The 14,669-nt window shown below is 42.5% G+C and overlaps 2 protein-coding genes and 1 pseudogene across 4 annotated transcripts in view; 1 reads left to right on the top strand and 2 right to left on the bottom strand.

Annotated features, from left to right (window-relative positions):
- Window positions 1–797, bottom strand: part of CAPN7 (calpain 7) — a 47,025-nt gene extending 46,228 nt beyond the window's left edge. For both annotated transcript variants that reach the window (XM_015132212.3, XM_015132211.3), the window contains exon 1: window positions 437–797. In XM_015132212.3, the coding sequence (XP_014987698.1) occupies window positions 437–538 (102 nt within the window). In that variant the 5' untranslated portion in view covers window positions 539–797. The remainder of the gene's footprint in view (window positions 1–436) is intronic.
- On the top strand, window positions 537–1,566 carry LOC114676240 (uncharacterized). Its single transcript, XM_077994093.1, has 4 exons — window positions 537–625; window positions 681–1,131; window positions 1,266–1,336; window positions 1,430–1,566. The coding sequence occupies exons 1-3, from the start codon at window positions 537–539 to the stop codon at window positions 1,314–1,316; spliced, it is 591 nt and encodes a 196-aa protein (XP_077850219.1). The 3' UTR covers window positions 1,317–1,336; window positions 1,430–1,566.
- Window positions 1,567–10,826: 9,260 nt separating this feature from the next.
- Window positions 10,827–11,740, bottom strand: LOC693480 (large ribosomal subunit protein eL8 pseudogene; annotated as a pseudogene). Its single transcript, XR_001443245.3, has one exon. The product of XR_001443245.3 is annotated as a large ribosomal subunit protein eL8 pseudogene (transcript).
- Window positions 11,741–14,669: the final 2,929 nt, after the last annotated feature.

Below are 14,669 nucleotides of genomic sequence, written 5' to 3' on the forward strand. Positions count from 1 at the left end.
GCAAGACTGTATATCAAATGATATGATAAATGGTTTTTCTTTTTAAATTTAACAAGCATGCATTATTTTGATATATATCACAGGCCATTTCCCGCTAGCTGTAAATCAAAGCCACGTGACAGCAAGAATTGGCTACTAATTACCCACATCTAACACCTGCCCCCCAAAGCGGCTCAACCGTGGGCATCTGCCAGTCAGGACTACAGCTGGAGAAGCGGTGGCTGCAAGCCGCGACCCAGTCCCCCTACTCCGCAGCCTCAGCGTGGGCCTCTGCAGTCTGGCTCGCCGCTCCCAACAAGAGGAGGGCCGGGAAGCGAATGAGGGATAAGGAAAGCCGGGACCGCTCCCTCGGCACCTGGACCCCGCCCCTCGGCCGTAGGCCCAAGCCGGACTCCGGACTGAGCAACTCCGACCAAAGCGGCGGGCCGGGCCCTACCTTGTAGTAAAACACCGCCTCGGAGTAGCGGCCTTCGTGGTCGCGCTGCACCGCTAGACGGGCGAACTGCACGGCGTCCCGCTCCAGCGCCGTGGCGTCCATGGCGCAGAGGCCCCGCGCCGGGGCCGGGGCCGGGAACGAGGCCCTGACGCAGGACAGCTCTTCGCGGACCGCGGCGGCCCGGCGGCGGCGAGGACTCGGGAGCGCCGCGGAAGGAGCGACAAAGTTTACTTTGGGCGGTGAGGGGAGGAGAGCTCGCCTTCCCGTTGCCGGGCTGGGGCCCACCGCGACGCCGCGCCCCTCAGTGCAGACCCGGCTCGCAGCCCACAGGGCAGCCCCACTTCGCGGCCCTAGCGGCCCTCGCCCCGCCCACCAGCCGCCCCACGCAGGCGCAGCCTGGCCCTCGCGAGCTCCTTAGAAGCTGGGGCGGCCGAGGCCAGGCTCGCGGGACTGCGCGGGCTGTGGGCGGGGCCGGGCCCACGCAAGAGCGGGGCCGCGGGGGCGGGGCAAAAAGGCCTGTGGCTGTGCACGTGACCGTCGCGGCGCCCGGGATTGGGCGGCTGAGGGCAGGTGCCACGTCCGAGCTGCCCACACACCGCCGTCTGTGTGGCGGTGGCGGTGCAGGGAGAGGGTGTTGCCGTCGACAGTGGGCAGGAAAGGGGTACCAGCCTCACAGATCCTTTCCTCTGTTAAGTGTAAGCGATGGGCGTAAAGAGCTAAGGAAGAGTGCCTCCCACCAGCATCTGACACATTAAAAAAATTACTGTGAGGACAGAGGTTCTTTCGAGTCACTCTTCGCTAACATTTATTTTCATTTATTTCCCACAAGCTCAATCATGACCCTATAGCCCCCCGACACTGTACACCAAGGTCATATTGATTGCATTGTTAACAAACAAGGTAATGTATTTTCAGTTGTACTTAGGTTAACTTTATGATGTTGTAATTACTTAATTAGGTGATTATTTGATTTATGTCTTCTCTCCCCTAAAGGTCTGAATTCAGCAGTAATAAAAATGAATTAGTGATGGGCACCACCAAATTCATGCTGAGTCAAAGAAGAATTGAGTACACAATGTATAATTCCATCTATAAGAAACACTAGAAAACACTACGATGTTAGAAAGCAGATCAGTGGTTGGGAAGGGAATTAAAGGAATCGTTTCGAAGGATGAGAATGTTTTATATCTCAATGGTGGTGTCAAAATGTATACGTTTGTCAAAACTCATCAAACTACATTTTAAGTGTGTACTTTTAATTTTTTGTTAATTATACTATTTTTTTCAGTCATTTGGCCTGCATTTAAAATGGGACTCTAATTTCTTAGTTTCTTTAAGTCTGTTTCTTCACATTTAGTGAATTTCTTAATAACAACGATCTCATCAGGCTGTTACAAAGACACACAGAATTTGATTTTGTGCCTAGAATAAAGATGGTTCTCAAAGTTAGCAACTACAGTTTTATAGCTGAAGCAGGGATGGTTCCTGTCTTTACCACTTTGATCCCAGCGTTGAGTGCAAGCCTTGTTCCAGAGCAGGTGTTCAACAAATATTTTAAAATGTTGAATAAGTCAACTCCGCTACTTAAATATATCTAATGTGAGAAAGTCCTTCAGTACATGAGTTCAGACCATATGTGTTTCAATCACTGTTTTGCACAAACTGACCCCCAAGCTATAGCAGATAAATACAGTTTTACTCATCACAGGACTTCTGTTCCTGCTCCCATGACAGCTTATAGAATTCCTAATGTATCTTGAAGGAAGCCTTTTATTGCACTCTCAGGTACTTGAGATCTCTTCCTATATTTATTAATATATTCTGTATGAGGAATTGAATCCTTATTCCTTGTTCATGTATTCAGTGAACACCAGACTACTTTGTACCTGGCACAGAGCTAGACATTGACAATACAAAGACAAATAGAAGACAGTAAGACAAGGCAGGGGTAAAGCAAATTGAAACTTCAAAGTATTAATTAATATTTGCAGTCTCAACAAAATTGAGTCTTCCAATCCATGAGCACAGTCAATTTCTCCATTTCTTCAGAACTTCTTTAATTTCTCTCAGCAGTTTTGTAGTTTTCACATGCACAAGCCTTGCATGTCTTTGGACAGATTTATTTCTAAGCAGTTGATATTTTTGATGCTGTTGTAAATGGTATTGCTTATTTAATTTCCAACTGTTGCTAGTATATGCAAATAGCATTGACATTTATATATTGACCTTGTATTCTGTGATCATGAATTATCCAAAAAACTCTGAGAACTTGGTGGTGGAGACTCACTACAGGTGCCTTTGTGGAATGCCTGCCAGAATGTGCAGTACCACCTTCGCCTTAGGCCAGCTCTGTGACAGTGGAATTTATCCAGTGTTAAGCACTCAGAGCTGCATAGTCAACATGTCATCATCCTGCAGCTTGGGAGCCCTCCCCCACCGAGAGCTGAGACAGACATAGAGAGGGATGAGACCTGGAGACAGACATTGAGAGGGCACTGGTCTGTACACACCCCTGCTCAGGAAGCTCCTTGTTGGTTTTTTTTTTTTTCCATTCGGTTAAATGGCTCTTGCTATTGATTGTTGAATTCCTTGGCCCGTCCTACAAATGTCAGAAACAGCAGAGCATAGTTTTGAAATTTAGACTTGCAGGGAGCTTATAATCTGCATGTAATTATATATAGAACCTATTAATATTATATTCTATATATTTTAAATATGTATATAAAATTAAGTTAGGATATGTGTGTATATAAAATTCTACTGTAGGTGAAAAAGATGTTATTACCCTTTTTAAAGCTGCCAACCAAATGATGGTAGTTTATTATTTCATTAAATAAATATGCAAAATTCTGTTGGCCAGGCACTGGAATGTTCAAGACAGCTCACACTGTGGTGAGCAAGGCATTCAGCAGCCAACAGTTAAAAGCATCATTTGATGATTGCTAAGAGAGAGAAGGCAGAGGCTGGGAGGAGCACTATCTAAATCAGCTTGGGGAGTCTAACACAGTGTTCCAAAAGAAGGGAGGCTTGAGTTGAGTCCCAAAGGCAGAATAAGAGCAAAGCAGCAGAGGAAGAGATGGACGTTTCAGACTCACTAGAGGCAGGAGTGTTGAGGTCTGTGTATCGGGAGGATTGGGATTCACCGGGTATGGCTGTGGGAAGAGATGGAAAATGAGACTTTAGAGCAGTGGTCCTCACATTTAGCTGCTTTAGAACCACCCAGGGATCCGGTCATACATAAGTTTCTGGGCTCCGTCCCAGAGTGTCTGGGTCAGTAGGGGTGGGCGGGGCCTGGGAATCTGCATTTCTGCAGATTCTGACAAGTGATGCTGATGCTGCTGGTGCAGAGACCACACTTTGAGAACCACTGCTCTAGATTTAGAAGGGAGTCACTGAAAGCTCAAGGCCCATTCCCAGTCAAGTCTCTTGACCATGGCTTCATGGCCTTGAAATTCAGCGCTCAGGGTAAGAGTGGATCATGCTAAGAACAGCAAAGACCGGGGTAAATTTAGTTCCCTCCCAGCAGTCCCGTCTCTGCTGTGCTGGGTACCTGGCCTTGAAGCTTCCTTCCTTCTTAGTTTTTCCCCGGTGACCCTCTAGGACACATGCTATGTTGCTGTTAGTCTTTGGTAGTTGCCCTCTCTGGCAGTTGGGTGGGACAAGTCATCCTTTTTACTACAGATCATCACCAGCTGTGCTGGGTTTCTGCCGATTCCTGAGAGCACACTGTCACCTTGTGTTCGTATGTGGCACTGCAGCTAGGTGTTACCTCATAGGGGCTTGTCTTCACAACTTTATCCTTTCAGCAAACATTTAAGATATCTACCATGGCTGGGCATGGTGGCTCACAGCTGTGATCCCAGCACTTTGGGAGGCCGAGGCGGGTGCATCATCTGAGGTCAGGAGTTCAGCCTGGCCAACATGGCGAAACCTCATCTCTACTAAAAATCCAAAAAATTAGCCAGATGTGGTGGTGGATGCCTGTAATCCCAGTTGCTTGGGAGGCTAAGGCAGGAGAATTGCTTGAACCAGGGAGGCAGAGGTTGTAATTCCAACACTTTGGGAGGCTGAGGCGTGTGGATCACCTAAAGTCAGGAGTTTGAGACCAGCCTGGCCAACATGGTGAAACCTCGTCTCTACTAAAAACACAAAAAATTAGCCGGGCATGGTGGTGGGCACCTGTAATCCCAGCTACTCAGGAGTCTGAGGCAGGAGAATTGCTTGAACCCAGGAGGCGGAGGTTGCAGTGAGCCAAGATTATGCCATTGCACTCCAGCCTGGGCAACAAGAGCGAAACTCCATCTCAAATAAATAAATAAATATCTACCATAATCCCTGAAGAGCACAGTAATTTTCAGGTCCAGGCCTCTGTGGGGCTCTTTGGAGATAACAGCACCATCCCTGAGGCAAGGTATGGAGCAAATTTGAGAAGCAAATTTTAGGAAGAAGTGAGTTGGGGCAGTTACTGCTAGCTCTAGACAGTTCAAGGGAACGTGGGTCCAATATATATATATATAAATTATATATATATATATAAAATCAAGAGAAGCCAGAAATTTAAATCTTGGTGTAAAAATTACTGATTTTTAAGTAAAGTGAAATATTTTCCTTTTTTTCTTTTCTTTTTTTTTTTAGATGGAGTTTTCACTCTTATTGCCCAGGCTGGGGTGCAATGGCAAAATCTTGGCTCACTGAAACCTCCACCTCCTGGGTTCAAGCAATTCTCCTACCTCAGCCTCCCAAGTAGCTGGGATTACAGGCATGCAGCACCACACCCAGCTATTTTTTTTTTTTATTTTTTATTTAGTAGAGACGGGGTTTCACCATGTTGGTCAGGCTGGTCTCAAACTCCGGACCTCAGGTGATCCACCCGCCTCGGCCTCCCAAAGTGCTGGGATTACAATTGTAAGCCACGGTGCCCAGCCAGTGAAATGTTTTTCTAAGTACTAAGCGACAACATTGCACATCTACAGGCTACGTTGGGCTCACATCCTGTTATTTTGATCCCTTCTTGGTGCTTTAATTCCTTTACATAATTTTAGAGCAGTCTCAAGAAGGAGAGAAGGTAAATGCTGACATTTGTGGATACGGTGGTGTGAAAACAGGCCCACCTCTCATGGGGCTTTTGGCCTACTGAGAGGACACAGGCATTAATCAATCAATAAAGGCCACTAGTGAGTGAATCATTACAAATGTAGATGAGTACTCCAAAGGTAATCAACAGTTTTGTAAGAGCTTATGAAAAGGAAACTGACCTGAACTAGGGGCTCAGCAAAGATTTCCCCTGCTTGTGCAGTGGTCCGTGGCAATACTGAACGTGGAACAGAGGCCAGTGTGGCTGGAGCAGAGACAGTGAAATGCAGGAAGAGGCTTAGAAGGTGGGGGTGTCAGGCATGAGACCATGTAGGGCCTTGTAGGCTCTGCTAACGGTTTGGATTTCTATCTTAATTCTCAGTACACCACTGTGGACTGCTACTCTCAATTTTAATTTGAGTTTCTTTATAGAGGGGTTCTAAATATTTGTAAGGATTGGTATTTCAATGACTTTTGTTCTTTATTAGAGATCTTTCAAAGGATCAAGATAAAATTTTTATTTATAAATTATATATATTTATAAATGTATTTATGTATTAAATGTATAAATTATATATTTATAAATTTTCATATATGTGTAATAAGGCTCATTCTATCTTATGATTACCATATGAGCCCATTGGATCCCTTTATAATCTAAGCTATCTTTTCGGATCTTTCTGTACATGTTAAAATATTTTGCTATTTTATCATTCTGTGAATTATTTCATCATTACTCAATAATTCCAAGCTACAATTAAAAAATACAAAAATAATAGGACAACAGAAGAAAGATGAAATGCCTAAATGGATAAAGTAATTGTGAAATAATAATTATTAATTTAGCCTTCAGTTTTCTTGTTGCATTGTCCAAAGTATTGCATTGTCCCTCAAAAAGGTATAAAATAAGTCTGGAGATACTATCTTTGGAGGACGGTTTTAGTTTTCTTTCTGATTAAACTTTCTATTTTGAGATCATTGTAACTTAACATGCTATTGTAAGAAATAATACAGAGATCTCAAATGCCCTTTAGTTTCTCTCAGTAGCAATATCTTGCATAACTCTAGTACAACATCATGACCAGAAAATTGACATTGATACAGTTCGCCAATTTTACACTTTCAGTTTTCACTGGACAAAGTAGATCAGGGGTCCCCAATCCCTGGGCTATATACTGATATTGTCTCTGTCCTGTTAGAAACAAGGTTGCACAGCAGGGGGTGAGTGGTGGGCAAGTGAGCGAAGCTTCATCTCTATTTACAGCTGCTCCCCATCACTCATATTACTGCCTGGGCTCTGCCTCCAGTCAGATCAGCCATGGCATTAGATTCTCATAGTAGTGCAAAACCGGCTGTGAACTGTGCATGCGAGGGATCTAGGCTGCGTGCTCCTTATGAGAATCTAATGCCTGATGATCTGAGGTGGACCTGAGGCAGTGATGCTAATGCTGGGGCTGCAAATACAGATTAACACTAGCAGAGAGGTTTGACTGCACAGAGACCATAATACATTGCTTGTGGACTCATATCAAAACCCTGTCAGTGAGCGGCCAGTGCCAATTAAGCTGCATCTGGTGGCAGGCTTTATAGTGATAACTGAGTTGATGTACTTCAATTGTACAGTTGCATCTGGTGGCAGGCTTTATAGTAGTAACTGAGTTGATGTACTTCAATTGTACAGTTGCATCTGGTGGCAGGCTTTAAGTCAGAATCCCGTACTTACTTTAGTCCTCACGTGGAGTGCGTGGCCTGCAGTCCTCTTTCCCACACTACACACTTGTCTCAGTCACAGTTTTGGTAAGCCCACAAGTTAACCCAAACCAAAATGAGTAAAAAACAAATGTCACTGGAAAACTTACTTGAAAAGGGGAAAGACCCAATGATGACACAACGGAATACTCTAAGACTGCAAACAGAAAGAAAGCTGCATTTAAAAAATACCACGAGTCCTACTTAAATTATGAGTTCATTGCAACAGGTAATTCACGTTCTCCAAGCCCGCATTGTATATTGTATGGCGACCGGTTATCCAGTGAAGACATAAAACCTTCAAAACTGCTTTGCCACATGGAGACCAAGCACCCTGCATTTAAACACAAGCCTTTCGAGTTTTTCCAAAGAAAAAAAAGCGAACATGAAGAACAGAAGCAATTATTGAAGGCCACACTTCATCAAATGTGTCTGCACTGAGACGGAGCGTCATTCTTAGTGGCTAACCACATTGCTGAAGCTAAGAAGCCCCTTACTGTTGAAAAGGGCTGATCCTGCCTGCTGCTAAGGACATTTGTCATGAACTTTTAGGAGGGGCTGCAGTTTAAAAGCTGGCATGTGTTCTTCTTTTGTTTGGTTCCATAACTAGAGGCATTGGTGAAATAGCAGAGGGTATTGAGGCACGATTGTTAGAGAGGATTAATGAGTCACTGTAGTACACAATCCAGGTTGACAAGTCTACTGATGTTGACAACAAGGCAACAATATTTGTTTTCGTGTGATATATTTTTTAAGAGGATGTGCATAAGGATATGTTTTGGGTACTTTTGTTGCCAGCCAATACCACAACTGCAGAACTATTCAAGTCTTTGAATGATTACATATCAGGAAACTGAATTGGTCATTTTGTATCAGTTTATGCAAGGATATAGTGGCTGCCATGACTAGATGGCTTTCTGGTTTCACTGCTTGGGTCAAAGAGGTCTCTTGTGAATGTGAGTCTATGCAGTGTGTCATCCATAGAAAAATGCTGGCTAGCTGAAAAATGTCACCTGAACTTAACGTTTTGCAGAATGTGATTAAAATTATCAACCACATTGAAGTACATACCCTTAACTCACATCTGTTCACTCAGCTCTGTGAGAAGATGGACACAGAGCACACACGTCTTCTCTTATACACAGAAGTGGGATGGCTTTCTAAAGGTAGATCACTGGCCAGAGTTTTTGAGTTACGAGCCGCTCCAGAGATTTCTTTTAGAAAAACGGTCACCATTGGCAGCGCATTTCGGTGACACAGAATGGGTCTCAAAACTTGCTTCCTTGTGTGACGTATTCAACCTGCTCAACGAACTCAACCTGTCACTTCACAGGAGAACAACAACTGTGTTCAAGTCAGCAGATAAAGTGGCTGCATTCAAAGCCAAGCTGGAATTATGGGGGTGACAAGTGAACACTGGGATTTTTGACATGTTTCAAACATTAGCAGAGATTTTGAAAGAGACTGAGCCAGGGTCTTCTTTCTCCCAGCTGGTGCGTGATCACCCATTTCAGTTTTCAAAAGAGTTTGAGCATTACTTCCCAACCACAAAAGAGCCCCAAACTAGGGAGGAGTGGATCTGCAACCCATTAGTGAATAAGCCAGGTAAATCAACTTTGTGCTAAAAGATGATCAACTGCTTGAGATTGCAAATGATGGTGGCCTTAAAAGTATGTTTGAAACAACTTCAAGTCTTCCTACGTTCTGGATTAAAGTCAAAGTGGTAGCCTGAGATTGCCACAAAAGCACTGAAAAGCCTGCTTCCATTTCCAGCGTCCTATCTTTGTGAAGCAGGTTTTTTTGTAGTGACAGAAACCATGATGAGATTATGGAGAAGTCTGGACATAAATAACACACTTCGGGTGTTACTGTCTTCCATCACCCCCAGATGGGACCATCTAGTTGCAGGAAAACAAGCTCAGGGCTCCCACATATTCTGCGTTATGTGAATTATATAATTATTTCATCATATATTACAATGTAATAATAGTAGTAACAAAGTGCACAATGAATGTAATGTGCTCGAATCATCCCCTCCCCATCCCCACAGTCTGTGGAAAAATGGTCTCTCATGGAACTGGTCCCTGATGCTAAAAAGGTTGGGGACTGCTGACATAGAGATTAAAATTTTTTCATGTCCACTATAATGGTGAAAACAAGCAAATTGATGGAGAAAGTCATTTCACAATTTTGTTACCATTTTCTAACTTTGCAAACGTTCAGCACACTGATTAACTTCTCTAAGCCTCAATTTTCTCATCTGTAAAATAGGTAGATTAGTAACTACCTCATAAGGTTTTAGAAGGATTGAATGAGATAATGCCAGTAAAGCCTTTAGCACAACACCCGGCACATATGAAGTATTTGACAAAGTTATGTCCTACAACACTTAACTGTGCACTTTACTCTTCATGACTGTGTTCTTTTGGGATAATCTGTCAGGGCAGGGGCAGAAGAAATGGTTACAGAACCATTTAGCCTTTATCTCATTTACCTCTGAGCTGCTTGGAATTCCACTTCCTGAACTCTGATCATCTTGGGAAACAGAAGCAACAATAGCATCCTCTGAAGAGCTCAGTCATTGATAGGCAATGGGAGTGTTTATCACATCTTTTTCTTACAGTCCCTGAGCGCAGCTTCACAATCCTTTACTGCATCCTTAAGCCAGATGTGTTTTGGAATTTGAAATTCACAGAGAACAACTCCCAGACAGTAGGACTGAATCTTGATAAGGAACTGGAAGCATATACCAAACTGTATTTCAGAATTTTTCTAAATTATTGCAGTGTGCTTGCTTCTTCCTACCTTTTGAGTACGATTTTCCTATGGGGATCATCTTATGCGTCTTATCACTGTGTGTTAGGTGTGTGTGTGTGTGTGGGTGGGTGGGTGGGGGAGCGTGCAGATTGTCTCTTTAATAGTGCTCTAATCAAAAGGAGTAATATTTAAGGAGCTGCACCCAAATGAACCACACCAAGGCATCTCATCTTCACCTGAATCTGATTTAGATGACAAGCTCCTGGACTTCAAGCTGATGCTTTAATAGTTTGAGACTTGGGAATTCTAGGGGTGTGATTTGAATGTATTTTGCATGGCTGATGGCTAAAATAGTACTCATAGTCCTCTTCCAGAGCAGCAGCTTGAAAGTGCTTCCACTTCACAAATTCCCAAAGATTCAATGTATAATGACATCAAATTAAGGAAGTTTATTCTCTTCGGATGATTGCAAGCTGGTTTATTCAGTAGAAATAGAAAATAAGATTGTTTTCTCCCTTTTCAAAAGAAATTTTGCTGCAGCAGATATTCCTGTTACACAAGTGGAAATTGTGTTGGTTCATACACAATTTTTCCCAGGCACGGAACCATATTAGTGTGAGTAGAATTTAAAACATCAACAGGATGGCTACTACTTAGGCAGGAACCTTTTCAGCTCAAAATAAAACTAGGCCTGTCTTGAGAGCAGTTCCACCAGCTCAGACTTCCATTCCATCTACACAGTCTCTGGATGCAATCCCGAATTTCCACATTATGGTTTTTTTTTGGTTGTTGTTGTTCTTAAGCTTTTTACATTTTTTATATTTGTACTTTATTTATTTTTTTTTTGAAGGAAAATTTGAATTTTAATTATTTTTATGTACAGAAAACTCAACAGTGTACGTTTAACCCAGCTTAGTGGCAAGTTCTTTAGCCTTTGCCTTTTCGAGCTTGGCGATACGAGCCACAGACTTGGGACCCAGGACATTGCCGCCCCAGTGACGGCGGATCTCATCATATCTGTCGTTGTAATTGGTCCTGATAGCTTCCACCAGCTTAGCCAAAGCGCCTTTGTCTTCCGAGTTCACCTGTGTGAAGGCGACAGTGGTGCAGGTCTTCCTGTGGACTAGACGGCCCAGTCTGGCCTTCCCCTTGATAATGCAGTAAGGGACCCCCATTTTACGACACAGGGCAGGCAAGAAGACAACCAGCTCGATGGGATCCACGTCATGTGCAATCACCACCAGCTGAGCCTTCTTGTTCTCCACCAAGGTGGTGACGGTGTTAACTCCTGCTTGAAGGACAGGTGGTCTTTTAGTGGGGACATCCCCTTTGCCAGCAGCTTTCTTCTCGGCCCGGGCCAACAGCCTCTGCTTCTTCTCTTGTTTTGTCTCTGGTCTGTACTTGTGGGCCAGCTTAAGCAGCTGAGTAGCTGTTTGGCGGTCCAGGGCCTGGGTGAACTGGTTAATAGCAGGAGGCACTTTCAGCCGCTTATAGAGGATGGCTCTCTGCCGCTGCAACCTGATATAGCGAGGCCATTTCACAAAGCGGGTGAGGTCTCTTTTGGGCTGGATGTCCTGTCCAATGCCAAAATTCTTAGGTCTTTTCTCAAACAGGGGATTCACCACTTTCTTGGCCTCCTGCTTTTTCACGACAGCAGGGGCCGGAGCCACCTTCTTTCCCTTGGCCTTCTTTTCTTTCGGCATCTTGGGCGGCGGGAGGAGAGAGCTGTTTAATCTTTAAAAAATTAATTATAGTAATCATTCAGCAAAGTACACAAGTCTCACTTGTATATCTCAATACATTTTTACATTTGTGTACATGTATTTAACCATACCTAAATTAGAAAGTATTTCCAACATTCCAGAAGGCTCCTTTGGGTCACCTCCTATGCAATACCACCCTCTAACCAGAAATAACCACAATTCTAACTTCTGTCACCGTAGATTAGTTTTACCTAGTCTTAAATTTCATACAGTTAGAATCACACAGTTATAATATGTACTATATTAGTCTGACTTTTAAAATGTATCTTTGAGATTTATCCATGTTTTTGAATGTATTAACTGTCAATGTTTCACTCCTTTTAAAAAATTGCTGTATGATATTCCATTGCATATAAGTATGGCATAATTTATTCTATTCTTTTTTTTTTTTTTTTTTTTTTTTTTTACAGACAGAGTCTCACTCTGTTGCCTAGGCTGGAGTTCAGTGGTGTGATCTCAGCTCACCACAACCTCCGCCTTCTGGGTTCAAGTGATTCTCCTACCTCAGCCTCCCAAGTAGCTGGGAATACAAGCGTATGCCACAACCCCCAGCTATTTTTTGTATTTTTTAGTAGAGATGGAGTTTCACCATATTGGCTAGGCTGGTCTTGAACTCCCAGCTTCAGGTGATCTGCCTGCCTCGGCCTCCCAAAGTGCTGGGATTACAGGTGTGAGCCACCGTGCCCAGCTATTTATTCTATTCTTGATGAACATTTGATTGTTTCCGGTTTTGTGCTACTATGAATAAAGTTGCTAAGAACATTTTTATGCATGTCTTTTAGTGGAAATATGTCCTCATTTTTCTTGGGGTGGAATTGCTGAATAGGAAGCTTTGGGAACGTTCAGCTTTATAAGATACTACCAAACGATTTTTCCCAAGTGGTTTAACTAGTTTACACACCCATCAGCAATGTATGAGCATTCCAGGTGCTCCACATCCTCACCAACACTTCATACTGTCAATCTTACTAATTTTAGTCATCTTGTGGGTTCTAATTTGGTTTTGTTAGTTCTAAATTATCCTGTCACAGTGAATAGGTAAACCAGTCATCAACACTGTGTGGGATGTAGTTGATCTCTATGTTAGAGCACTTTTTCCCTCTAACAATTAAACATCTACCTTGAATGCTGACATGTGATTAAGGAGATGCTGAAATCTTTGGTAAGGGGATTATTATGACTGCTTGACTTGTTTTAGTTCCTCTTTATCACCCAATCTCTATTCTTGCAATGAATTGCAAAAATAGAGATGGTTTGCAAAAATCTGTCAGTCAAGACTGGCAGAATCTCAGAAGTATTCCAGAGTGGGTATGCTATGGTGACATGCTTATTATGTGTCTAAAACATTCTCTTTCTAAATATTAGGTTGAATGTATGCATTAGGAAATTGCCATTTTTGTAGGTCAAATTGGCCTTATGAGAAGACTGTCTGTTTTTGAGTTCTTGCTCACCATTGGATATCCAGGTGTCAGCATATACCTCTTCTCATTTGTGAAGCCACACTAAAATGATAGAAAGGGAATCCATGGGTTTTAATTATAAGTGTATATGTCTGTATATGTACAAACTATAAAAAGTTTGTACAGTACAGGCTATAGTACAGACTATAAAAAATGCAACCCATGGGTTCAAATTTGGCAGGATGTGAGCTAAATGTAGCCCACAGATGCATGACATTGGCTCGTGCCATTTAGAAATAATTAGAATAAGTTGTTATTTAAAAATCAGGGATTTTCACATTAATGTTTGAATTTTTGGTTTCTCTTGGAAACAAGTACAGGGCCCATACTCCCTTCTTGGAGCAACTATCTAGAACTGAGCAGTGGTTGGCCCAGATACGTGAGACATTTACTCTTCAACTCAGTTCCTATCTCCAGCCTACTTCTTACGTTTACATTCTTTGCCTGGAGGGTGGAGATAATTTGCCATGAAAAGTTCCCAGACTGGAAATCATTGTGCCCTGCATCTATCCCAGTGCAAGGATCACAGTAGATCTTAACTAAATATTTATTAAATGAGTGACTGTAGACTGGATGCAGTGGCTTGCACCTGTAGTCCCAGCACTTTCAGAGGTTGAGGTAGGAGAATTGTGAGGCCAGGAGTTTGAGACTAGCCTGGGCAACATAGCAAGATCCCATCTCTCAAAAAAAAATTTAAAAAACTTAGCTGGGCATGGTGGCATGCACCTGTAGTCCTAGCTACTCAGAGACTAAGGCAAGAGGATCACTTGAGCCCAGGACTTGGAAGCTGCAGTGAGCTATGACTGTGTCACTGCACTCCAGCCTGGGTAACAGAGCAAGACCCTGTCTCTGAAAAAAATTTAAGAACATACATATACATAAATACATAAATGACTGCAAATCCCTTTGAAGGCAAGATGTTATAATGCTCACATGTATTTCCACAAAAACACACAAGGTGGTGGTATGCTCTTAGAAATTCACATACTTCTGCATTGCAACCACAAAAGACCAACAATAATAATCCTGATTTTATTACAGGCCAGTGTTTGAATTCAGTGGGCACAAATGTGTGCACATATCTTCTAATATACTGTAATTTTACATATATCCTAATGTGTATCTATCTATACATATACAGATGTATACACATATAATTAAAATAGGTTTCAAATTAGAAGATCTATCATTGGGTTTATATATATATAATTAGCTTATTTAATTACGAGATGCATAATTTGAAGATTTTGTATATATAAAACCCTCAATATAGCTAATATATCCTAATATATTGATATGTATATCCTATATGATTGTATAGGATATAAAATAAAATATATAGTCAAAATGTATTTAAAATCAGAGGATAATACTATTAAGATATATAATCAACCAGGTGCGGGGGCTCACACCTGTAATCCCATAACTTGG

Source organism: Macaca mulatta, chromosome 2 (assembly GCF_049350105.2).
Source record: "Macaca mulatta isolate MMU2019108-1 chromosome 2, T2T-MMU8v2.0, whole genome shotgun sequence".
In the NCBI taxonomy this organism is placed as follows: Eukaryota; Metazoa; Chordata; class Mammalia; order Primates; family Cercopithecidae; genus Macaca; species Macaca mulatta.